This window comes from Pseudorca crassidens, chromosome 3 (genome assembly GCF_039906515.1).
Source record: "Pseudorca crassidens isolate mPseCra1 chromosome 3, mPseCra1.hap1, whole genome shotgun sequence".
Classification (NCBI taxonomy): Eukaryota; Metazoa; Chordata; class Mammalia; order Artiodactyla; family Delphinidae; genus Pseudorca; species Pseudorca crassidens.
In genome coordinates this window covers 90,474,605-90,501,704 of record NC_090298.1, presented here as the reverse complement: position 1 = coordinate 90,501,704, position 27,100 = coordinate 90,474,605, and the positions used below count along the sequence as shown (strand labels likewise).

The 27,100-nt window shown below is 36.7% G+C and overlaps 1 protein-coding gene across 1 annotated transcript in view; it reads left to right on the top strand.

Annotated features, from left to right (window-relative positions):
- The window catches only part of TMEM232 (transmembrane protein 232), a 398,700-nt gene that overhangs the window by 105,507 nt on the left and 266,093 nt on the right, over positions 1-27,100 (top strand). The window contains 2 exon segments of the mRNA XM_067730223.1: positions 3,174-3,332; positions 3,334-3,422. Of these exon segments, the coding sequence (XP_067586324.1) occupies positions 3,174-3,332; positions 3,334-3,422 (248 nt within the window).

The window sequence follows — 27,100 nt, the reverse complement described above, 5'->3', positions numbered from 1 at the left end:
TTTCAACAATGGAATAAGAAAAATCCTGAATTTTAAAGCTTGCATGGCATTGCTAAGAAAATAGGCACACATGATAAAAATGTAAATGTATAAATAATGTATAAAGATTGGAGTTTGGGGTAGTATTCATTGGCAGTCAATAGTAGTAAATTCATGAGTTTGGAATCTAAATAATGGTCATTCATATTTTGGGTAAGTTTACTTCCAAAAAGTATAGATTTATACTTACGCACCATTAGCATAAATAAATTCATAGTCTCTGAATTTTAAAATGAGAATAATATCTTTAAGAGAAGGAAGACTCTTTAGAATAGAGATGACTATGGACGTATAATTATAATCCTGTTTGATAGATTTGTTAATATAAAAGTGGCTATGTAACAAATTTGTTTTCAGCATGAAGAGGTTAGTTCAGATGTTCTCAAGATTGGTGGTGGAAGGATCTTATAAAAGCCAGAGCATCAGTGTCTGTCTTAGGGTAGCCCTGAAACAACTGATGCCTATTGAGCTTCTCACTATTGGCTAGACAGATCATCCTTTGTCGTCTAAGTGAATCCTCACAAAACTCTGAGGTGGTAATTATTAGCTCCACATCACAAATGAAAAACAAAATGGAACCAAACTAAACACAATATATAGACCTGGAGAGGTTAACTAAATTCCCCAAGTTTGCATTTTAAATTAGTATGTGGGGGCTTCCCTGGTGGCACAGTGGTTAAGAATCTGCCTGCCAATGCAGGGGACATGGGTTCAAGCCCTAGTCCGGGAAGATCCCACATGCTGCGGAGCAGCTAAGCCCGTGCACCACAGCTACTGAGCCTTTGCTCTAAGAGAGCCCACGAGCCACAACTACTGAGCCCACGTGCCTCATCACTGAAGCCCCCGTGCTCTAGAGCCCATGCTTTGCAGCTAGAGAAGCCACCAGAATGAGAAGCCTGCGCACCACAAAGAAGACCCAACACAACCAAAAATAATAAATTAATTGAAATAAATAATAATAAATAATAAATAAATAAATAAATTTGTAAATGGGATAGCCAGACCTGATTTCAGATCTTTCTAAGTGCAAAGCCCCATATTCTTTCCTGGCTTTTTCCTGCAGGAAAACAAACAAAACCTTTTATTGATAAGGCAAATATGCCTTTGACAGATATTTGAAGCTACATTTCCGTAAGTTGAATGCCTTGGACGTCATTGAGGGCAGAAAATTAACCTGGGCTTTCAACCAGGGAACCATCGTGAAAGATGTGGCAATGCCTTCATTTTGCTATTTGAGAGAGCTGGCATCTGGATCTATATAACCTATCCAGTCTGGGAGGGAAGAAAGCAAAGCATAGCCAAATGAGACAAAACGAAAAGAGCATTAACATTCTATAATGCAGGGTAATGCTCTCCTGGAAACAATGTATTTTACCAGAAATCATGTGATGTTGGTCCATTCACTTACACATTTATTAATTCATCATTCTCTTAGCAATGGAAGAGCTCATAGTAGTATGTTTGTGCAACTATATGTTGTTATTGATTTTGAAGTACCTTTTCTTATGAAAAAATTAATCCAGAGAAACTAAGCAGAATAAACAGCCCAGGTATTGTGATTACCATTTTACAGATGAACATTCAGACTTTGAGACATTAAATAATGTCCTGAAAATCACAACAGCTACTGAGTGTTCTTGGCACAATTTAATTTCTTCTTTGAAATTGAATGCTCTTTCCATGATTTTGACCTAGTTAATAAGCAAGATACACAACTGGGAATAGTATAAACATAATTGTATACTGATTTCAACATCCAGAGATAATTGAAATCAAAGATATTTAAGAATAGATATATTTCAATGAGGGCTAGTGATAAAGTTCCTTTTCTGAAATAGTGAAAATACAGCTCTTTTTTAAATGTCAGTATTAATTTTCTAGCACTTTGAGCGTATTTTGAGCACTCATTTCATTTTTTTTGATGCTTACCTATTTGCATGATTTTCACTGTATTTTTTCCACGTTTTTTGCATGTTATTCTTTCTCATCATTTCACAGTATTCCATATGCATTTACTTTGTCTTTTGCTATTTTCCTTACTGCTTTAATAAAATAAAGGTATTTTTTCAATCTTTATCATAAGATTGTTCTCATTTTTTCCACTGTAATTTTGTCTATATAATGCAATAGTCAGTCTTTAAATAGTAATTTCATTGAGCTAATCCTGATCTTGGAATCCTAAAGAGGTTAGTTATTCATATGCAGAAAAACGTTTTTCATTCCTTTGTTTTCTACCATAGGATCTATAGACATTTAAAATGAATCCTGAGTGACTGGTAATGAGCTGCCCAAAGATGGATAATATTAAATAAAACTGAAAGAACTTAAATAATAGGAGGCAGCACCTAACTTAGTTATGAGAGAGTTTTTAATATTAACATATTCGAAACACTAAAAAAAAGTATAATACATGACATTTTGAAACTTACATCTTCATTTATTATTACTGACACCAGCCAAGGAAAACATGCCTCTAGCTGTCTCAAAAGAAGATATAATTAAAAATCAGTCATGGACATTATTGAATATAAATAGGAAAATTCAGAAAATTGCTCTTTCCTGAATAAAAATTGCTTAAGTATTGTGGAATTTTTGTGTTAGGTTTTTTCCTATATTAGGACATATTCAATTTAATATAAATCTAAATTCTAGAACGTCTCCAATGAAACCTAAATATAAAGCCCTTTTTTTTTTACTTTACTCAAGTTTTGTGCCATAGAAATTTTCTGTTGACTTCAAAGAAAGTTTAGATTATGCACAGAGAAATGAAATTCTGACTTAAAACATTTGTATTACTTCAACTGATTGCTTAATTTCTTATTAAATAAATATTACAAATGCTTATGAAATTCTTGTGTGGGAAGTTACAAATTTAAAATAGAAATTATATCATTACATTTTTGAAATTTCAAGACTGATCTCCTTCATGCTTAACTGTTTATTTCATTGAAAATTCTTGTTATGATTTTTAAAATCTTTTGGGGAACTGCATTTCTCTTTTAAAGCTTATTTTAATAGGAAGAAAGCGACATTAGTCAAAGAAAATAAACATACATTTTAACTTTAATAATAATACATCATTTTTTCTCATTTAATTCTATGTCAACTGGTTCTTTTCTCTTTTCTTTCAACAGGCTGAGATAAATGACCCAACTGATCCTTTCACAAGTTATAGTACAAAAGTTTCATCAAATGTAGGGGATGAAAATTTCTCCAAATATATAGGATGGAGAATTGCCAACATACTTTCCAAACTATTCTTCCCTTCCACTGATACCTGTGTTCTTCCTTTGAAAAAAACCATTGACAAGATGGCACCAAATGAAATATTTGAACAAAAAGCAGGATTCCATGAAGAAGAGAGTTCTACAATTTACTGTAAGGTAAAGTGAAGCACTATTCAAAATAGTTCACTTATTCTAACATATTACATTTTGGAGTTATATAAATTATATATAATCATGTGCCACATTATTTAACTCAGTTTCTCTTTTTTTTAATTCAAATCTTGGCTCCACCACCTCCTAGATATTTTATCATAAGCAAGTATTCCTTTCTCAGAAAGTATTTCCTCATGCTTAAAATAGGTATTACTATGTAATATAAATCAATGTTTTAATAAAGTGAAAGCCTCTCTTCCATAGTGACCTACATTTGCCTAGTTTACCCCCATCTCTCACTATCATTAAATTCTGTGTATCCTTCCAGCGTCTATAAAATGTCAATATAATAAATTATAAGTATATTTAAAATTTTCTCTCCATTTTCCACTATGGTTTATGGATTTTTAAAAGTCTTTTTAGGAAAGTTCTTTTCATTTTAAGATTAAAGTGTTGTCACATTTCTCCTAGTACTTTTAAGGATTCATTTTGAACACTTTAATCATTGGTCCATTTGAAATTTTTTCTGGTATGTAGTGTGATGTATAGATCCATGTGGCTACTCAGTTGTCCCAGCAATATTTATTGAGTGATCTACCTCCCTTCAATATTTTCCCCTGATTTTAAATATCTTTATCAAATACGAAATGCCCATTTATTTTCTTTTTCTATGTTCTAAAATTTCAATAATTTGGAATTGTCTACTCTTTTAAGCTTTGGTAGAATTTCCTCTTAAACCATTAGTACCTTATAGCTCTTCTAAGGGTAGTTCTTTGTCAAATTCTTCTGTTTTATGTGGCTCTTGGCAGGGCTTATATTCAGCCATAACGTGCAGGTACAGCTGGATTCCGTTCTTACTGTTTGAGCCCCCTGCCATAAAAGTATCTGGAGTATCAGTCCTGAATATCGGTCTCTTTAGATCTTTCTCCTTATTTTTAAGTCAATTTTAGCAAATTATGCTTTCTTTAAATATTACATGTTTTATTCCATTTTTCTGAATTTTTTGGCCATAATTGAACAAAATAGCATCTTAAGATTCCTTCTATTTTCTCTGTTTCTGTGGTTATCCCCTTCCCCTTAACTAATTCTCATTTTGTGTATTTGCATTTTGTCCCTTTTACCCTTCTTAAGTAGTTTGTTTGGTATTTTATCTATTTTATATTATTTTTTCAATGAACCAGCTTTTGGATTCTAACTCATGTATTTTTGTTCTTATGTTTATGAGTCTGTTACTACTTCTTTGATCTATTTTGTGGCTTACTTTCTGATTTCTTGAACAAGGTGCTAAATTATTTGGGAAGTTTTCTTCCTCAGCATTTGCCTAAATCATTATCTGAGTTCCAAAATCATGGGACTGTTTGCTGCCCAAAGGTGGACTTTAGTGCAGGGGTAATAACTGGGCAAAACAAGGCGAGGAGGCAAGTTTTCCTTTTGTGCACACAAGTAGTCAAGAGAAAAATAGACACATGCTTGAGAAGAGTTTTGACATAGGTTTAAGCATTTTTTCAAGAATTCTAAAGCCAGTGAGGAATATATGTAGAGCTGAGATTAAGGATCACACAGCCTGCACTTTAGTAGTCTCATGTGTGGTGCAGGAATAAATAGTATAAAAATGTTCTTCAGCGTGTGTTATAAATATCTATAAAATTGCAGTATGTTCAAGGTGTAATGGAAAGGCCAGCTTTAAATGTTATGAGTATTGAGATTTACTTTTGAATCCCCAAAAGTCTTCTGTACATTTTCAAGGACCGCAGACACGGAAGAAAAATCAGTCTGGGACCAGAGAGGACACTGTACTTTGGTTTCTCATCATGGTCAGTTAAAGGAAAAGATAGAAAGAAAGAAACTAGAAAAATAAAAGAAACGGGGTATTGACCAAAGGAGATTAAAGAAGCAGTGGGGGAAAGGGTGAATAGACAGTAAAAAGGCAGCTGGAGATGAATGATGCCCACTGGGACACAGAAAGGAAGGACCTAGAGAGACAGAGATAAGGCGACATATTGGGAATGCTTAAAATAGCAGAACAGAGAAATAAATGTTAGGAGCAGAAAGAAAGATGAAAGAGATCAAAAGGAAAGGGAGAAGATATAAGTAAGGGGAGAGACATACTGAGAATGGAAAGTACAATGGAGACATATGCACAGGGTTTGGGGACAAGGGTAGATAGAGAACATGCAGGGTCAGAGAAGGAGGCATGAGAGGCAAGGGGTGGGGTTAAGACCCAGAGTCCTGTAGGATTTGAAGGATTAGTATATGAGATTTCTCCTCAGCCTACAGTTCATTACATAAATGAGAATCATCCATCACTGATCTTTAAAAAGTGTTATCTTCTTATCCATTTTTTCACAGCTCATTACAGCCTCTAGCAATTAAACTTAGGGTCTCTGGCTTGAATGAGAGCCACAGCAACACAGCAGCCTGAGCTTCCCTCTAGCCAAAGTCTCTCGGGGCGGCACAGGGTGACTTTCACATTGCACCCTTCACACTGTAGAGCATGGGAACTGTGCCCCCTGGAGTTGTGCATATTGCCAGCTCCAGTCAGGGATGAACTGATCCCTGGCTACACCAGATGTGAGTGGAATAGGGCTAGAGCTCAGTGATATCAAGACAAAGACTAGGTCACTCCTGGTTGAACAGTCTCTACTGTCTGTTTGGGGTAAGGGATAGACCTGCTTTTTAAAAAGTTGTTGAAAAGCATGTTTAAGACTTAACTTTAACTTTTTTTTTTTTTTTTAGAAGATGTTGGGGGTAGGAGTTTTAGTAATTTGTTTATTTATTTTTGCTGTGTTGGGTCTTCGTTTCTGTGCGAGGGCTTTCTCTAGTTGTGGCAAGCGGGGGCCACTCTTCATCGTGGTGCACGGGCCTCTCACTATCGCGGCTTCTCTTGTTGCGGAGCACAGGCTCCAGACGCGCAGGGTCAGTAGTTGTGGCTCATGGGCCCAGTTGCTCCGCGCCATGTGGGATCCTCCCAGACCAGGGCTCGAACCCGTGTCCCCTGCATTAGCAGGCAGATTCTCAACCACTGCACCACCAGGGAAGCCCTAACTTTAACTTTTAATGCATTGAAAAAATGGCTCTGGCTCACTAAACGTTAACTGTGGGAAATGTTGTTTCTTCCATTTGCTTGATTCTCCATCTAGTGAACGGTTCCATAGCTATAGCTCCTTTTGTCATTTCTCCACCTCCTCCCACGTCCAGGTCCACCGACTGGAATTAATGCAGTTAATGAACTTCTGAGCATGGTGGAATCCTATAGATAAAGCACAAAGACATAATTTAAAGCCCACTGTATGCTTAGCTCTTTTTCACCTTTTAAAGGTCTTCTTGCATAAGGTCATATCACCAATTCCTTATCACATATTCCTAGAAAGCTCTATTTTGTGTTTTCATCAAAAAGCAATCTGTAAGATAGCAAGAAGGCCAACATTTAAGGACTCCTACAGAAGATGGGGCACATTTAAGAGGTAGGAAGACAGGAAATTTAAGATAATATGTTTCTCTATTGCCATGGAGCACTAAAGTGTACCTATTTCAGTGCGAAAATGTGAACATTTACCAGTAAGGAGAAAATAGGATCTTCCTTATTGCTGAAGCATCCACTATATCTGATGACCTATCACTTTTTCCCCCAAATATTTTTCTTCACTTGTGTTTTTAGCCTATAAAATTCTCTCAAAATGGGAATTCTTTCTTTATATGTTTATAAATATATATATTTTGCTTTGAATGACTTGCAGATCTGACCTCTTTCCTTTACAAAATTTTTCAAAAGAAAATTCATTGTTTTGCTTCTGTACATTGCATTTTGGGTGTTTTGCTTTTTAGTGGGACATGCTGTTGGATGCATGCTCTTCTTGCCCCTCAGCATTTTTTAAAAAAATGAAAAAAATCATTATGTTTCTTTACTATATCATAAAAACTGCAGCCAAAAGCCGAGGCATAGTATACTTCTACTTCAAAGCATAGTTTTTTCCTTTTCTCTCTTTGTCAGTAAAACTATCTTAAATTTACCTTAAGGCTGAGAATTCAGAACTCTGAAGATCAAATTTTCAAAAACCAGTTTCTACATCTATACTTTTTGGCTTCTGAGGTTTCTTGTAAGTGTATTTTCTAAGCTTATGCCTTGAAACCCTAAAAACTCACAAACAACTAATTATTCGCACACATGTAAAGACTAGGAGAATATTAACTTAAAACTTTATCTCTGATTAGGCTTAGTTTGCTCACAAATTTTATACCAGAAGACTTCATTCATAAGACCAGCACCTGGAAAAGAGCCCAGCTGAAACAAGCGAGAACTGACTGAGAACATCTGTAGTCATTCAGGCAGGACATTTTACATAGCTGACTTCATAACAGGGTGGTCGTGCCAAAGGCTACTGTGTATCCTATGAATCCTCCTTTATAAAAGGAGCCAATTCCAAGGTAGTGGAGCTAGGAGTAGCTAACATTTGCTGAATGGAGATGAGGTGGGGAAAGGTGGATACCACAGTGTCCCGGGAGATAGGTTTTACTGGAAAGACCAACAGTGAGCAGCAAAAAGAGGCATATGGTCCCCATTTCTCATTGTTTCAGTGGAAGGGATGCTGGAGTCTGGGCAAGCAACTGGACATTACACTAGATTTGCGTTTTGAGGGGAGAGACACTGCATGACTGCTATTCTACATTCTTCTAATGGAAGGGTGAAACTGCCTTCTCAAGGAAGAAATAAACATTTTGGGCCCAGTTGCCAAGTCACCTGAGGTAGATGGGCATCAGCTGGATAGGGATGCTAGAAATGCCAGATGCTCAGGACTTGGAGCCCTTGGGAAGTGGTCTTAATGGTTGTAATAGGAAGCCACTGGGCTCCCTGGTGAGTTGGGTTTACAACATGGGAGATGCTTAGGACCCCTAATTCTAGCTTCCAAGTTGCCGGGCAATTCAAGATGAATCTCCAGTGTTATAGTCAAACAATTCTGTTTGCCACCCTACGTGAGTACGTTTTATAAACAAGGCACTATGCTAAGCACTACCCTTAGATGTAGATTGATTATTTTATCCATTTTATAGATTTTATATATCTATAAAATCTCCATTTTGTAGATATGAATACTGAGAGGTTAAGTAATTTGCCCAAGAATTTATGATCATTAAGTGCTAGAGTTTGAATTTAAACAAATGCATTCTGACTCCTGAGTCTACTATGCTGTCTTTCCCCTCATGTGGGACTTCATGTGATGGTAAAGCCTTGAGCAGTTGTTAAAAAAACTTATCTTCAAGTCATAAGAAAAGACTTTTGGGCTTCCTTGGTGGCACAGTGGTTGAGAGTCCGCCTGCCGATGCAGGGGACGCGGGTTCGTGCCCCGGTCCGGGAGGATCCCACGTGCTGCAGAGCGGCTGGACTCGTGAGCCATGGCCGCTGAGCCTGCACATCCGGAGCCTGTGCTCCGCAGTGGGAGAGGCCACAGCAGTGAGAGGCCTGAGCACCGAAAAAAAAAAAAAAAAAAAAGAAAAGACTTTTTATAAGTGTTTTTTTCAATTTCTGTATCTTGATTTTCAGAACTTGACTTTTTTCTGGGCTCTGCATCTCTCTAGCTAATATTAGGGAATCTGTGTCAGAGGAGGCACTTTCCATTAAGTAGTATGATTTTTAGCTAAAGTCAATGGAGGAAAAAAGTATATAAATATATCTATTTGGAGAGAGAGGTTTAAAAACGGAGAGCTCCAAAAGATTCTTAAATAAAATGCTTTAAACATATCTGTCTAGTTCTGTTTCATGCAGGAGAAAAAAGTCTATGCCTCCTTTACAGAATATCAAGAATGTTTATCTTATAGCTTTTTTTCTGATTGATTTAGAGTAAGTTACTTAACTTCTCTGAGCCTTAGGCTTCTATAAAAATGTAAAAGGTGTACATTCCTCTTAGGTTTGTCCTGAGGATAGAAGGAAAGAATGTATGTAAAGAGTCTGGACATGTTAGTTTCTTATCCTTTTGTTCTATAATTGAGTAGATTTTCTAAAATATTTATTTTCTTCATAATATAATATTTATTAATACAATTGTGATAAATAATATGTGGAAAATTTACATAAGTTATGAATTACTGCTAGAAACCTTTAAAAAAGAACATACAGTTTCCCGATGATTTCATTTTTGGTTATGTTTTGCTTCCCTTCTTGTTTCTAGTTTTTGAATGAAAACACAATTCAGATCTGGTTCCAAGTCATACATGCATTTTGAGGGTACAGTATCAAGACCCATTATGGAAGAGTAAAGTTTGGAATCTTGATAGTTCACATGGCTGATTATAATTTTCAGCTGAAGAGAAATAGAGAACACGAATGGGTCTTCAGAGATGGGCCCCTATGTTTTGAACTTTTGTGAAATATTTTATTATTAAAATGCTGGTTAGATGATCAGCTCAGATCAGTCATTTAAAGTGTTAAAATTTCTAGAGTGAAGTAGTATTGGAAGTGAAGTCCAATTGCCAGCGACAGGACTGTGCAAAATACATCCATTTCCAATACATGACTCTGTTTACCTCCAGTCTTCCCTAGGAGATAGGTCAGTCCCCATCTATCTTAGGTTGTCTCCTCTCCTTTCCTGCCTTTCCAGTGGAGCCTTGGTCTGAACAGGAATTCTAGGTGTTATCAGTGGGGCCATAGCTTTAGCTGCCACTTTCACTGCAGTGGCTTTGTGCTTATAAGACAGCTGTCCAGCTTCAATACGATCATCAACCCCAGGAGTTCTCCATTCACAGTAACATGATGTAATGCAGAATCTTAAAAATGGCACAGGTATTAAAATGAATTGGATGAGATGTAAAAACATTCTATTGATATGTTTCAAATACAGATCAATTAGATTCAAATGACAGCCCTATGAGAAGACAAAAGTTGTGCAACAGAAAACAAAAACAAAATCTGTTTTTTTGGGTTTTGTTTTTTATGTGCACTTTGCTCTTTCAAAGAAAAGGGCGGGCTTCCCTGGTGGCGCAGTGGTTGAGAGTCCACCTGCCGATGTAGGGGACATGGGTTCGTGCCCCGGTCTGGGAAGATCCCACATGCCGCGGAGCGGCTGGGCCCGTGAGCCATGGCCGCTGAGCTTGCGCGTCTGGAGCCTGTGCTCCGCAATGGGAGAGGCCACAACAGTGAGAGGCCCACGTACTGCAAAAAAAAAAAAAGAGAAAAGGGCAATGTTGTTTAGCTTGTGATGAAATGCTTTTGCAGTGGTTGACAAGTGTTTATTACCTGCTTTAATTAGAATTTAAACTTGGATATGACGTTAATCAAATTGGAGTAGTCTTCCCACTCTCTAGAATCTCAGAAAATATGAAGTCATATTTAATGAACCTTAATCTTCCCCAGTTTCTAAATGTCTCCTTGATAGGATTAAGTACTTGATCGGGCATATGAATCTTTGAAAACCTTAGTACCCAGGGCAGGTGCTTTCTGTCCACATGTCAGAGCAAATGTCACTCCCCAACTAACCCAGTCTTTCCTGGGCTCTCGGTACGGATTTAAATGGTAGGGAGAAAACAGAACTCCTGATACAGGTTGCATATTCCTTCAGTAAGCATTAACTATACATCTCTGTGTGCAGGCACTGTGTTAGGGACTAGGAAGACAAAGACAAACTATGCTTAGAGTGTAATTGATGGTTTCTTGTTCAGAATGACTGATTGTGTCTCTAGCATATTGGTTTTCCACCATAAAGACATTTGGGACTTTGCACCCACAATTTTCTATTTTTTTTTTGTATTTTCAGTTATTCAATACAATTTAGTAGTACCTGACCTATATTAGACATTTAATAATTATTGAATAACAAATACTAAGCAGAAGGGCACAGGACGTGCAAAGCCCCCCCCCCCCCGGTGAAATTGATCATGGAGCATTTAAGGAACTAAAAGAACAGTTCTGTAGCTGGGTCACTGAGACCACAGGAGGATGCAGCTGAAGAGTTGGTCATGGTTTTCAGCTTTATCTTAGAAGCCATAAGAAGGCACTGAATGTGTGTTATATGGTAGAGTAAGGAGTGAGGAGTGGGGTGTGTGTGTGCATGTGTTTGAGGTTGTGACATGACCGTAGGTGTGATGTACCTTGGGCAAGTCACTTAACTTCTCTAAATCTGAATGTTTTTGTCTATAAAATGGGGTAATGATAGCACCTTTCTTGTTGGTACTTATGAGAAATCAATGAGGTAGTCAACTAAAAGTGCTTACTATAGTATCTGGCACAGAGCAAGCACAAAAATGTTTATTATTATTGTATTAATAAATATATGGTGGCATAATTATAAATGTAATATAATAAATATACTGATATGTTATTGATCAGTATAATAAATATATTAGTTTTATTACTATGTATCATAGTCATTTTCATTGTTGGCTTTGTTACGTTGGGAAAGTGCATAGGATGCTATTGTAATACAGCGTGCACTAGGTTGGTGGCAATACAGATGGAAAGGAGGCTGATGGATTTGCATAAGATTTGGAAGAAAAAGCAATAGAATTTAATGATGATTAGATAGAATGACAGGAGGTGCGGAGAGGAAAATGTCTTTTCCAGATTGAGCAACTAGTCCAATAGTGGTGCGATTCACTGAGACAAGGGGTGATGGGGGAGAGTAGAGTGTGGTTGGGGTTAGGGAAAGATGCTGAATTTGAAGTAGTGCTTTTGAGAGTTTCAAGTGGAGAAGTCAAATAGAAAGTGAGTTTCACAGTACTGTTATTCAGGGACACAGTCTGGGCTGAGTCACTGAATGAAGGTGGTGACTAATGTCATGGGCACAAGCAACACTGCCTTGGTAAAGAACATCAAGTGAGATGAGAGGCAGACCTGGGGTGGAATTTTGAGGAACACCACTGTTTAATATCTGGAAGGAAGAGAATGATAGCAAAATAAACAACAAACCAAACCTTAGATATAGCCAGAGAGGTTGGAGAAAATCTACAATTTATAACAACTTGAGAAAAATTCATGGATGGTTCTGATAACTAATTAGTATATAGTAATGCTTTAAAAATTTTTTAAGTCTATGGAGATGTTGATTTCAAGGATGGACAAGGGAGAAGTTCCAAAATAATCTACCTAGACAGTGATAGAATATCCCTCTTTGAGTATCTCTGAGCAGCACTTTCTGCTCACTACACAAAAAATATAAATGCAGATGACAAAAGGATTGCAGTTTTTTATATATGATGCATACTTCCAAAGACCTTGCAGTATCTACCTAACAACAACAACAAAAAGTTAAGTGCCAAACCAATGCATGAAGCTTTGTAAGTTTGTAGACAAGATCCATTGGTCAGGAAGGGCAGTAATACTGTATACTGTATATAATATATGTATATCTATGTACACATGACAGAAATGAATTTCTAACCTCTAATGAAATATATGCATGTATCAAAATACCAAGAAATTATGAAGTTAGATTATCACTTAGAAACATATCTTAATGGTCTTTCTGGTTATCTCATAGGCTTATAGGCCTTTTTAAAATTTCACCACTCTTTCCATTCTTTTTAAAAGATAAGATTTGTTAATGCTGTATTTATATCATTAGCAATGGCACAGTGTGTCTCTTCTATGAGTTTATCCAACAAACAAAGGACAAAGATAAACATTTAGGAGATTAATTTCTTCCCATAACATCTTTAGGTCCAGTACTTCATGTCCTCCAATTTTATTTGAGAAAGTAAAACTCAGACCAAACAAGTTAACCTGACTATGTGAAAATGTTCATGCCAAGGACTGCGGTGAAATCAGAGGCCACAGAGCAGGTTCAAAATGTCCTCCAAACAAGCCCTGGATGTTCTATAGTATGGAACCTGGTGGAGGATAGCAGTGACCAGAGGAGGGCATGAGGAAAGACCCAGTCAGGAGAATGAGAGATGGTGCCATGAATGTATGAGAATTGTGTGATAAATCTGTTTCATGCATGTCTTCATTAACTCCAAACTACATTGCTGCTACATTTCTAGAATTTCTGCATTTGTTTATAAATTCGGTGTGTGCTGCCTATGTTTTTTCTTCCCCAAACTTTTCACATTATAAATTCCCTTTTCACTTGTTTTTTTTCTTTCCTTCATCTTCCATCTCCTTCTTAAAAGGGTGCATCTATATCCAACACTAATCACGCCTTATATCTTGAATAAATTGTCATATCCATTTATCATTCTGAACGGCTTCCACCTTCACCGCCAACTCTCACTGCAATATAAGATCAGTAATTGCTGAGCATCCATCATAGCTGAAGTGATGTGTCACTAAAGTCTTGGCTCTTCACAATAGTTCACTAACCTGAGTCTTGTCGAGTTAGAACTAATGTTGATTGGTCCTCTTTCTGTTTTATGTTTTCCTACATCAAGCTATTCAAAGGAAAAAGCCTATCTTTAACCTTGTAATTTTACTAAACCATTGATCCAAGCAAACCAGTATTGTCACACAGAAGTCTAAGCACAGCTGGCTGACAAATCTACCACCTATCAGCATACTGATATCTAGCGAGGAAAGCTTGTAATAAGTGAATTATAGCAAAAAAAAAAAAAAAAGTCACATATAATACTTTCTCTAGCTTCTTTTCCTGCTGGGGTATAAAAAGCATGTGTTGCAGCCAGTGGTGATTTTTCAGAAGTCCCTCTCTAAAGGCCAAGCATTTAAACAAAAGTTGACATACTCATCCTCACGAATTCTCAGATGCCTATGGGTCTTATTCCTGTAATGTTCACCTTCTTCTGTCCATAGATAAAATATAGGAAGAAGGACAATAAACAGTGAATTCCATTTGGCACTCAGACAACTTACCTGACAGAACCGTATCTGGTTGTGAGAGAGGATTCTGGGAAGTGATACAGCCCATGGGCTTAGGCAGGGTCATTAACCCCTGCCGGGAACCTGGGCCAGCACCTCTCTGTTAATATCTGCATGTTGACCTCTGAGGCATTTTAGTCAAGTGTGAGTTGAGTACTTTCAGGTTTATTTTCAGCATATCACTGTATCACAGCAGTGGTGATAGAGGCGGTAGGGAGCGGTGGAAGTGGCAGCAGGAGCAGCTGGCAAAAACCAAAACAACTGAGAAGGCCCAGCCTTCTTAAATCTACCGGCAAGAGCCTCTGCTTCATTTTAGAAAAGCTACCAACATTTCTATATTCATCTAGCTGTCCGCAGTCATCACAGAGCACTTTGCTGTCACACACAGTTCTAAACACAGCTGGCCAAAGAATCAACCACATGGTAAACATCCTGATATCCAGCAGGGAGAGGATGTGACAGGTGCATGCATATAAAAGAAAACCTCGAATAAAGTAATGCACAAGTTCCCTTCCCCCTCTCCTGTTCCATTCCATATACTACTCTATTAATAATCCCCATGTTACGAAAATCTCTAAATTCTTGATGCGAGAATACCCATCGATATTGCACATGAGTCCAGATAGGACTGGTGAGTAGTACTATTACTGTCAATTCTTTCACTCCTGGCTCAAGAAGCAGTCACTTTAGCCTTGTATTTCAGAGCTGTATTGCCACTAGGTCAGATATGTTCAGGAGTATGATAAAGTGATAGGCCCCAAGTCATGGTAATTTGGCTGGAAGATATGAGAAAGAAGCATATAATTGTTTTGGGGGAGGATATGTAGACAGAACACTCTGTATTTAGGAAAGAATATACTTAAATAAACAGAAGCACTAAAAGAGTTCTCAAGAAGGCATTTTCTTTCTTTCTATAGTTAGGGATGCATCTAATCTAACTGAGTCAATAGGGTTTACAGTCATCAGAAACAGAAATTATTCAGTATTCATACGCTCTGTTGCCAAGCAAACCTCACTGTCAGAAAGCCGTTCCCCTTTCATGTGGCTATATGGTACCGCATGAATGGGAATTGGACAAGAGGGCAGTAAATTTGATTGATGTAGACCGTCAATGTGGGCAATTCAGACGCCTGAAATTCCCTTTAGGACTTGAATGATCCTATTTGCCTGTTTTGGTGATTTACAACAGTGGGATAATAGGCATATTTTCCCTCCAGTGTGTGGATGGCCACCTTCAGTACTCTTTTCTCAGCCCACTTGCATTTAGATTCAATTGGAGACTAAAATGAGGAGAGGTAAGATTAATCATAAAATATATTATTATTTTCAAGTTCAAGTAGATTTTTAAAATAACTAGACAACAATCTGAGGGAGAACGGGCAGGCACCAAAAACGAAACAAAACAAAAAACCATTACTGCCACCACAGCAGTATCAGGTTGGTGGGAAAAAAATAGGTTAGTTTAACACCCACTGGTGTCTGTAGTGTGTGATAGAAAGTGCACTTCTAGTCTTTTTGTATAACTGGGACCACAAACGATTACTATGGCTGGCACTGTCTTGGTAGAAAACGGGTTACTATTAGGGAGTCACTGAGGATGAAACTAGCCCAGAGCAATAAACGTTTTCTATGTTTTAATGGTAAGGAAACTCAAGTCTGATTTGGTCAGGGAAGTAGGTAGCATTGTCGCACCAGCCAGATCCCTTCATCTCTCATTTTTCCTTTCCTCCTTATCGCTCCCCCCTCCCCCTGCTTAAATTCTGGTAGACATGTGAGTGGACTAACAAAAGGAGAATGGTTTAATTTTCTATAATTATGTGGATCTCAGCGTGCCTGTTTGAGAACATCTGGGGGTACTGCAGACCTATTGTTTCTTCCATATTTGAAAAACTCCTATAATTTCGTAGAGAGGTAGCAACATTCTAATAGTTGAAATAGACTCCCTTTTAAGGGTACATGGACAGGATGTGACTAAAATTTGTAACTTTCTAGAGCTAAATCTTTAGGAATTATTGAATGAAAATGAATGCCTAGTCATATTTATGTGGCAATTTTCTGATTATCTTCGATGATACAGCTAGGCTTTGCCCTACCCCAGCATCAGCATCTGTCTTTGAAAGTCCAGCATTTTAAGTTTACAAGGAACCACTTTCCCCTGCGCAAGAAGCTATATTAAAATGTGTCCTCCATATTTATTTTTTCTGATTGGTCTTCTATAGCTCTGTATCTCAAAGGAGAATTTTAATAGAGGATAGTAGAATGTCCACATTATAAGATGAAAACTAGTGCAAAAAATCTACAATTATTTTAGATAAAAAATTTTTTTTTAATTTAGATGATTAAAATAGCATTATCTAAAGTACCTATTCTATCTAAAGACAGACAAATAGCTATTTTCATTTATAGCTGAACACATGCACCCTGTTTCAGGCTTACAAATTGCCTGGTAGATTTAGGCTTGTAAACTGGCAAGATATTCCAAGGAATGCAGTGTATGACTTGGAAACAACAAATAGGGAGAAGAAAGGAACAATAGACATGTATAAAGGATCAATTATCCCATGTTCTTATACAATTTTAAGGGTTAATTCCTTGCATACTCAGGAGTTAAGTGTATCATCTTCCTCTTTAAAAAGTTGTACAACTCCATTTAATAGTCAGTAGTTTGACAGTCACACAGATTAGTATTTTTAAAGCAGAAGATAAGGTGAAAGAGAAACATTCGCTGTGCATTCAGCAGCAAATTTTGGGGCCTGTGTGTATTTTTGAAATGCAGAGCTAGAAGAATGGGCTTACGGAGAAGAACAAATATCTTGGCCAAATTTATCCCATAGAATTTCAACCTAGTCAAACCTGAGTAAACTAGGCATATAGCTGAAGCATATGGATAAAAAGTGAAATAAATCATTCAATTAATTTAAGTTACTGAGGTTCATAATGATAAACATTTTTATGTTGGTCTCTTGGTCCCTTCGGAGCCTAATTTTTCCCTTGAATTCTGTACTCAGGTGTACAGCCATCTACACTGTGTTTTCATTTAGATGGGCTGATAAGCTCCTCAATTTTAACATATCCAAAATTGAACTGATCTCCCTCTGACCCCAAACTGCTCATTCCATTATTTTCTCAGTGAATAGAAAATTTATCCTTCTATTGAGTCAGACCTTGAAATCATCTCTATCTCTATTTCAGTCACATTCCATGCTTAATCTATCAGACAAGATAGTCTTTACCTTCAAAATATTTCCAAAATCTTTCACTAGTGTTCCCACCTGATTCAAAAAAGAAGAAAAAAAATTGACATTTGGGACAAGGACAGTCTAGCTGTGGAATCGGCTTTTGTAAAGCTTTGCAATAATGGTAAAAATAGTGGAAAGCGAAACGGCTGAAATCTGTCTGTAGGCCAAGCACTGTGCTAAGCCCTGGAGACATAGTGGAGAACCAGATAAATATGCTGCCCACCTTCATAGAGTGTATCATCCAAAATAGAGAACAGATAAATCAGTAAGCAAACGAGGTAATTACAGACTGTTTTAAATCCCGTGGGTGAAATTAACTGGGTGATAAAATTGAAAGGAATTGGAGGATTCCACTTTAGGTAGCCAGGAAGGATCCCTTTGAAGGAGTGATTTTGGGTGGAGACCTCTTGGGGAAGGAGTGTGTAGGGTGAAAGGGTGTGTAGACAGAGGGGACAGTGAGAGCAAAGCCCAGGGAAAGTAAAGGACTCACCAGGTGTGGTAACTAAAGGTGGTCAGTGTGGCTCACTGTTAGAGGACAGTGGGAAGAGGTGAAGTTGTCTCTGAGGCCAGATCTTACAGGGCTGTAAGTCCAGATAAGGAATTCTAGTTTTATTCTGGCAGAAAAAGAAGTCCCTGGAAAGTTTTAACCAGAGGAATAGTAAAGCCAATTTACTTTTTAAAGGGAACAGATTATGGTCTGAAGGTGACAACTGAATTAAACTGACATTTCTTCTACTCCTTTTATCTCCTTTTCAAGATTTAAAACTGGTCTTGAAAATGATGTAGGTTTATACCCAATGCCTGTTGAACATTTCATCGTTGGGACCTAGGCTTCCCAATCACTGACTGGAATTTCAGTTTGCGTCTACAGCTGTATTATTTGGCCATAGTTTCGGCCCCTGGCAAATGCAGAAATTTGCTGGTAAACCATTTCTTGCCTGATGAGGGCAACATTTGATCAATTCATTCAGTAGGATTGGAATAACAATAAGGATAGTATTTATGAAACGATCTGATATTTTTGAATTCTTATAATTCTAAAAGATGAGACTTGAAATTGGTCTTTAATTTTAGGTATTTTGCTTTAATGTAGATATTTGCATGTATTTAATTTGTTTAAAAATCATACATGTACACACTCCATAGGGAGTTTATAGTAAAAACAAAATAAAACACACACACACACAGACAAAAATATTAGAAATAATTTACATCCTAGCACCTGTTTATGTGTTTATACTTATGATGTTTGCCATCCCAGCAGTAACGGTAACATTGTGCACTTCTGTGGTTGTCATCTCTTTTCTGTTATCATACAATTTCAAGCTATAAGCAAGGCAAATTCCTATTTTGGTAGTGATTTCAATTCTAAAGTTCACTTTATATTGCATACACTCTTTATACTTTAGTCTCCCAGATTAATCTACTAGCTGTAGAATGATTCAGTACAGCTCTTTTAAAAACAAAACTGAATTAAATAACACTTTAGGGCTTCCCTGGTGGCGCAGTGGTTGAGAGTCCGCCTGCCGATGCAGGGGACATGGGTTCGTGCCCCGGTCCGGGAAGATCCCACATGCCGCGGAGCTGCTGGGCCCGTGAGCCATGGCCGCTGAGCCTGCGCGCCCGGAGCCTGTGCTCCGCAACGGGAGGGGCCACAACAGTGAGAGGCCTGCGTACCGCAAAAAAAAAAAAAAAAAAACAGAAACAAAAGAAAACCCAACACTTTACTTCCCTCCGAGAGTCTCCATGCAGATTGAGCAAATTGGTTAAATGTGGTAGTGTTCTTTCCTACTTCTGATGGTGCTCATTTTTCACAACCACCTCTTGTATACTTTTGCTGGCTCCAACCAGCGAGTTTTGAGATGTTAGTTTACAATGTCTTACAGGGTTTTCTTCCAACAGTTACTGAAAATTTCATGGAGGTCTCTTGAAGGCCCCAAAGCTATTGACCCTACAGAATGAATTTTTAAAGGAGGAAATTCCAGGAACATAGCCAAGTCATGTGGGGCTATTTGGGATCTGGAAAGTCTTTCTTTCCTTAAATTGCGTCCACCATGAGAACCCTTATGCTGCATTCATCCTAAGGCTACACCTGCCTGAAATAAATTTCTCTCATGATAAGTTATCCTATAACTTTGTAATGTAGGCACTCAAAAGTTTTTATCCTTGATTATACTTCAAATGTCCTCATAATTCCCTCTTAAGGGTTATATAACATTATCACAAGGATAAAGAAGTACAATGATAATTATAACAAGACTAATTAGTATTTACATTCTACTTTTCTCTTGCAATACCTTTACAAACAGAAGCTAATTAATAGATTAGATGTCAATATTTTGCCTTGTCAAAGAGTTTAATGCTTTAGATAATGATTTATTTTTAGCTCAAGTGCTTCTTTAGCATTTTTACTTGAGGCAGCATAGTACAACAGAAGGCAGATATTTTTCTCTTCTGTTCCATTGTAAGCAAGTAAAGGGTGTTTGAATCACTTATTACGACTATTTGTGCATACGACACCCTAGAAACTATGGGAAGAATGTCACTTTGTCTGGAGGAAACTAAGTGGGATATAATAAGTAAATTTATTCCGGAAATAAAATGTATATCCCTGTGAAACAGGTGAAGGAAGATTTGTAAACAGATCACACCATTCCATATCTTGTGTTTTGACCAACTTATAAGGATTTAGAAAAGTGGTCAAAGTTCTCTGCACAGTGGAAGAACTATTTATATGTGTAGAAATCCTTGCATTTTCACAGCACCATTTATCTGGAGGTTTCAGCTCCCCAAGTGGCCTTTTCAGCGCCATGATGGGGCAGTGAGTCTGCTATCTCCAAGTTTAAATAGAGATTGTACCCTAGCCAACCCTTTATCTTTCAAAGTACTTATTGTGACTATTTGGTTTCATAATCCCTTAGTTGTTGGGTTTTTTGTTTGTTTTTCTTAGATTATTATCTATTTTCTCTTTTATTTTTCTTCCCTTTTATTTACTTTGTCTCCTTTTTTTTTTTAAGCTTTTTTAGGTGGAAACTCCAAACATTGATTTTACAACTCATTTTTTTCCAAGATATGTCTTGGAAAATATGTAGATATGTAGAAAATCTACATTGTTGGATATTAATATTTCCACATCATTTTTTACTGCTTGGCTTTTTCATGATATATATATTTCTGTATTTTTCCTACTCTTTTCCTGTCACCTTCCTGTTTTTCAATTTAAAACATATCTTTTGTATACAACATACGGTTAGGTCATTTAAAAAAATTCTAGTTCAACATTCTTTGTCTTTTAATTGGAATCTTTCATCCCTTTAAATTTAATGTAAAAATTGTTATAGTTGCATTTAGAGCTACTACTTTTCTATTTGTTTCTTACATGTTGCATCTTGCCCTCCCCCTCTGTACTTCCTTTCCTGTCTTATTTTGGGCTAATGAAATATGTTTTATTATTCCGTTTTATATCATCTATTGGCCTTTTTTGGCTCACACTTTTATATGATTTGGTGGTTGTTTAAGGTATTATAATATGCCTTTTCAACATAGCAAAGTCTCCTTAGTATCATATCACTTCATGTAAAATGGAAGACCACTGAAGAGAGTCTGGATTCTGGAAACTTCCTGTGAAGAGTCTTTATTTTTGTTATTGCTAGCAATTTAGTTGTTGACTGATCACCTTGAGCTTGTGGAGGTTTTGTTTTCACTATTAGGAGGGACTGTTTCAGTTTAGCCTGTAGTCTTAAGGGAAAATTCTTTAGTCCTGGAACGTATTCTTCACTACTAATGTGCGTCTTGTGGAATTTACTGGCCAGCTAACAGTTTTGGCCAAGCTCCTCAGACTTAGCAGTATGTAAATTCTAAACTCTCTTTCCTGCAGTGGTCACCAGCTTATATTTCTGCTTAGCTCTTCAGCCTTGCAGCCCTCTGCTCATTAGAGTCTCTTCCACATGAATACAGTTCACAGACCATCCAAGGAGTGGAGGGAGGTTTATGCACAGATTTTCTGGCTTCCTTTATGGTACCCAGATTCCTGAGATTTTCTGTTATTTTCCAGTCACTCTGGAGCCTCAAACACCATCCTCTGACACCTAAAACACCTAAAGGCTTGTGCCTGAGTATTAGCCATTCTGAATCTGGGAAGACTGGAGTATGCCCTCAAGAGAAGTCACATAATGTTTCTGTCACCCTCTGGCATTCCTTTTCTTTCAAGAGTTGAGCTCTCTTCAGTTTGCCCACTGTTGGTTGCTCTCTAGTGCCTTTAAATAGTTGTCCAGAGTTTATGATTGTCACCTTTGGGAGGGGAGTTAACTAACTCCATTATTCCCAGAACTGGAATTGGAAAAATGATTTTTTTTTTTTTTTGCTGTACGCGGGCCTCTCACTGTTGTGGCCTCTCCCGCTGCGGAGCACAGGCTCCAGATGCGCAGGCTCAGCGGCCATGGCTCACAGGCCCAGCCGCTCTGCAGCATGTGGGATCCTCCCAGACCGGGGCATGAACCCGTGTCCTCTGCATCGGCAGGCGGACTCCCAACCACTGCGCCACCAGGGAAGCCTGATTTTTTTTTTTTTTTAATATCAAGGCTCCCTTATGAAAACGGCTGAGGTAGATTCTGAGCCACACATGGCTTAGCAAGTCATATGATCTAGATATATCATGCACAAACTCTGTGCACTGAGATGATCAGCCTATTTTTTTAAAATCAGTTTCATTATTGGCTTCTTTATTCTCACGTTGAATCAAATGATGTGGCTACAGGGACATAGTTTATTGAGTAAAGCAGACATTATTTTCTTCTTGCTTTAATATGAAATTCATTTTATAAGATTAGGGAGTATAAAAGCTTTCAGATTTGGGGATACCTTATTTTGTATATACCCTACATAATTTCCCATGCTTATTTCAAGAGTCTTTAACTTAGGTTTCATAAAATAGTTACATTTAAATTGTTATTAAACACCGAAAGTACCCACTCTTCACTTATTTCCTAATTGTCCTTTGTTCTTATTCCCTTCACTGTGGCTTATATGACTCTATATCCAGGAGCTGCAAACTCAACAAATTAATGCCTACAGGCCTAGAAAAATAACATAAACCTGTAAAGCAGGCCAGCATGGGGAAACATTAGAGAATTCTAGAGAATGAGGTAGATTGGGGAAGGCATGCATTATCTAGAAGGTCAGACTTACCAGCTTTTGTGATGTAGGGAATCCTTAGAGCAGTGTTGACAGAACTTCTGCTTCTAAGAGAAACTGAAAATATGAATTTCTATGTGAAATTTCCTGATTATTAAAATACCCTTCAGGTCAAATCAAACATGTTTGATTAGAATATTAGTTTGGGCTGCTGTAACAATGCCATAAAGACTGAGTAGCTTAAACAACAAACATTTATTTCTCATAATTCTGGAAGCTAGGAAGTCCAAGATCAAGCTGCTGGCAGATTCAGTGTCTTGTGAGGGCCTGCTTCCTGGCTCATAGCCAACTGGGTTCTCACTGTGTTTTTACATGGCAGAAAGCACAAGGTTGCTCTGTGTAGTCTCTTTTATAAAAGAATACATCCCATTCACGAGGGCTCTGCCCTTATGACCTAACTACCTCTCATAGGTCCCATCTCCAAATTCTATCCCATTGGGGATTTCAACATATGAAATTTGGGAGGGCACAAACTTTCAGTCCAAAGCAATTAGTGTGCGGAGTCTTTGTCTCTTTAATTGCTTACTAGTTTCCATTGTTGGCTCTTCTTCCCTTTGTATATTTCCCCTCACTCCCTTGGAATGCTCCCCCAGGCAAATCTACCCAGATCCCATTTTTCCTATGTGCAATTCAAGTTTCATATCCCCATAAAGCTGCTGAGAGTCTTCCAGTCTTTGTTGTTCATCTTCTCCTTATGTGAAATCTATATATTTATAGTCTTAGAAAACATTCTATGACTTAATTTTACTGCCTTTTTACACCGGGAGTTGTGCTTCACCCCAGTGTCTTGTTTTTATTTCTCCCATAGGTTTTCAATTTTCTTTTATTAATTTATGGTTGGTGTTGATACATAAGGTATTTTTTCTTGTTCTTTTATTTTTTATACAATTTTAAAACGTTACTTTCCATTTACAGTTATTACAAAATATTGGCTATGTTCCCTGTGTTGTACAATACATCCTTGAGCCTATCTTAACACCCAATAGTTTGTACCTCCTACTCTCCCACCCCTATATTGCCCCCTCCGCACTGGTAACCACTAGTTTGTTCTCTGTATCTGTGAGTCTGCTCCTTTTTTGTTATATTCACCAGTTTGTTGTATTTTTTAGATTTCACATACAAGTGATATCATACAGTACTTGTCTTTATCTGTCTGACTTATTTCACTTAGCATAATGCCTTCCAAGTCCATCCATGTTGTTGCAAATAGCAAAGTTTTGTTATTTTTTATGGCTGAATAGTATCCCATTGTATGTGTATATATACACTACATCTTCTTTATGCATTCATCTATTGATAAGACACATAGGTTACTTCCATATCTTGGAAACGATACATAAGCTTTTTAAAAGTGTGAGGGAAGGTGAAACTTAGGAGGATTATTGATTTGGAGATCATTGATATATCCAATCCAAATCCTTTATTTGACAGAGGAAACTAAGGCCCAGTTAGTTAAAAGTGATCAATGGGAAAGTTAATGGCCAGATCTCAGGAACCTAAACCCCTTGTATGTTTCTCTTTCCACCAAAGACACATCACTCAATAGATTTAGGAAAAGGTACTTTTCCATTCAATATCAAAAGGTGTATTTTTTTGTTTCTTTATGTTCTTTCTTCTTCTTAGACTTGGCTGAGTGACATAGAATCAGATTCTTTAGCTCCAAAGAGATAAAAATATCTTTCCCCTGAAATTGGGACTATCTGATAGCCTCATCCCATCACTTAAATTTGGAAATGGGGAATATTATTAGTCTGCTGAACTCTGTTGTTTATAGTACCCTTTTCCCCTTATGAGCCTGACAGACAAGGAGGTATCCTGGTTGTGAAAGAACAGAATTTGTCCTAAAATCTGAACATTCTATTCTCTCATAAATTCTTAAGCAGAATCAAATTTTATTAAGAAACCTGTAGCAATGCTATAATAGATATATAGTTTAGTATGCAGTTGCCTTTTGAACATAGTCATTATACCACAGGATGGCACCCTAAATCAATTTCTGTAACTCTAACACTGAAGTAAAAACATAAGGCTTTGCACGTATGAAACGTATGCTTGTCTAATCCAAAAACCAAGAGGAATAACATTATTATGAGCTTCAATTCACTAAAATTATTTGCACCTTCTTTGTTCAGAGCCTGATATGAAAAAAGTAGCAATTGTTTTTATGAAATAAAACTGCATTCATTTTAAATAATTAAAGAGTTTAAATATTTACACTACAAGTAAATTTAATATATTCACCTAATTTTTAGCACATGAAGAATGAAAATCTTGGGGAATTTCCTGGTGGTTCAGTGGTTAGAACTCTGTGCTCTCACTGCTGCGGCCCTGGGTTCGATTCCTGGTTGGGGAACTAATATCCCACAACCATGTGGCTTGGCCAAAAAACAAAAAAAAAAAAGAATGAAAATCTTCTTATAATTAACTACAAAATAAAACGATCAAGATGATTAAAATTTTTTAAGAAAACCTCTAAGTTTCCAATAGCAATTTGTGGTTTCAATGCAGTATTACTAAGAAATCACAGGATTAAATTACAAATAACCATATCTAACTTGAAAAATAATGCCAAAAGGATAGCCCCCGCTGTGCTTGAAATATTTAAGTTCCCTTATATCTTTGTTGACATTGTATTGATACTTATAATTCACTGTTTCTTTACTAGCAAAGAGAACATACATTTGTCCTTTTTAAAAAATTGAATAAATATTTACTTCCTTCAATTGTTACTTAATAATAGAGTCATCACTTTTTCAAAAAGACCAGACCACTTTTATTTTGGTGCTAGTAAATATAATGGTTACAAATGTGGCATTAAATTAATGATGTTCATTTTGTTTATTCCCATAGTAGCTCAGCAATGTCTGTATTGATTTCTTGGAGCTCAGTATTTTATTCAATTTTATATTGCGTTTATTACTATAATAGTTATAGTAATATATGTTTGGGCCTCATCTAAATTTTTGAATTAGAAATTATAATTTTCATATCTGCAAAGTCATGTTTTTATTTCAACATTTCCTTCTTACAAAGTAGGATATTTGGGCTTAATGTAATTTTTATTTAATCAATATGTGCATTTTCATATTGTTCTTTCAACCAAATGAGATAGTCTCTGTGGCATTATCATTTCATCTATCTCAGAATATATCAGCAGTTTTTATACTTTATTGCACATAGAATTAAATTTTTAAAATCCTATGTCAAGGCCATATTCCAGTCCAGGTAATCAAACTCTAGAGGTTGAATCCAGATGTCACCATTTTTAAAAACCCTTTGGTGATTCCAGTATGCATCCAAATTTGAGAACCAGTGGAATAGATGATAGAAGGTTTTTTACATTACATAGGATAAGCCTGATCTAGTTTAAACTATAGATCTCTTTTACTTTTGTTATAGTCTTTGAAATTGCTTAACTTTTCTAAGCTTCAATTTTTTATGTAAAATTTAATATATGAAAATATATGCAATGTAAATGTAGGTTATGAAGTTTAATGGGCCTAGTATATAGCTTCAGAAATAAAAATTATAATGTGTGCTTCTTATTCACAATCCTATGTAACTGCCCAACCTCACAAATAACGACTGTCCTGAATTTTGCATTGCATTGGCCAAAAAGTTCGTTCGCTTTTTCCCATAAGATCTATGGGAAAACCCGAATGAACTTTTTGGCCAACCCAATATTTATCTTTCACTTGTTTTTGTGAAAATATTTACAACATGCATATGTTTCCAATATCTATAATAGTTTAGCTTGATTTTATGCTTTACAAAAAAAATTCCTTACAATATATAATATGTTAAGACTGGTTATTCTTTTTTTTGGTTTTTGGCTGTGCCCTCAGCAGTGAAAGCATGGCCTCCTAACCACTGAGCGACCAGGGAATTAACTGGTTATTTTTCTTGTTCAATCAATATTAAGCAATCCTCTAATTTTTTTTTGTAATTATAGTAAGTCATTTATTTTCACAGAAGTATAGTATTTCTTTGTGGGAATATGCCATCATGTATTTTTCAATGCCTCTGTCAATAAGCATTCAAGATTTCTTCTTTTTAATTTTTGTTATTGCAAACAAAGCCACTACAAACATTTTTGTACTGTCTCCTGGTGCACATGTGGTACTATTTTTCTAGGATATACCTAGGAGTGGGTCACAGGATAATGTGCATGTCTAATTTTAAAGATAATGCTGTTTCTCTCCCTGCTCCCCAAATGGTTGTATTGATTTGTCCTCTCACCAGCAGTTATTACACTTCTCACTGCTTCACATTCTCACCAACACTTACTACTCTCAGACTTCTTTATTTTGAGCAATCTAATGTATGAACAATAGTTCACTGTAGTAAATTTTAATGGGTTTAATTTTATTTTTGTGTATTTATCTATTGGATAACTTCTTCTGAAATGGCTGTTCTTATCATTTACTCATTTTTCTTTTGGTGTATACATT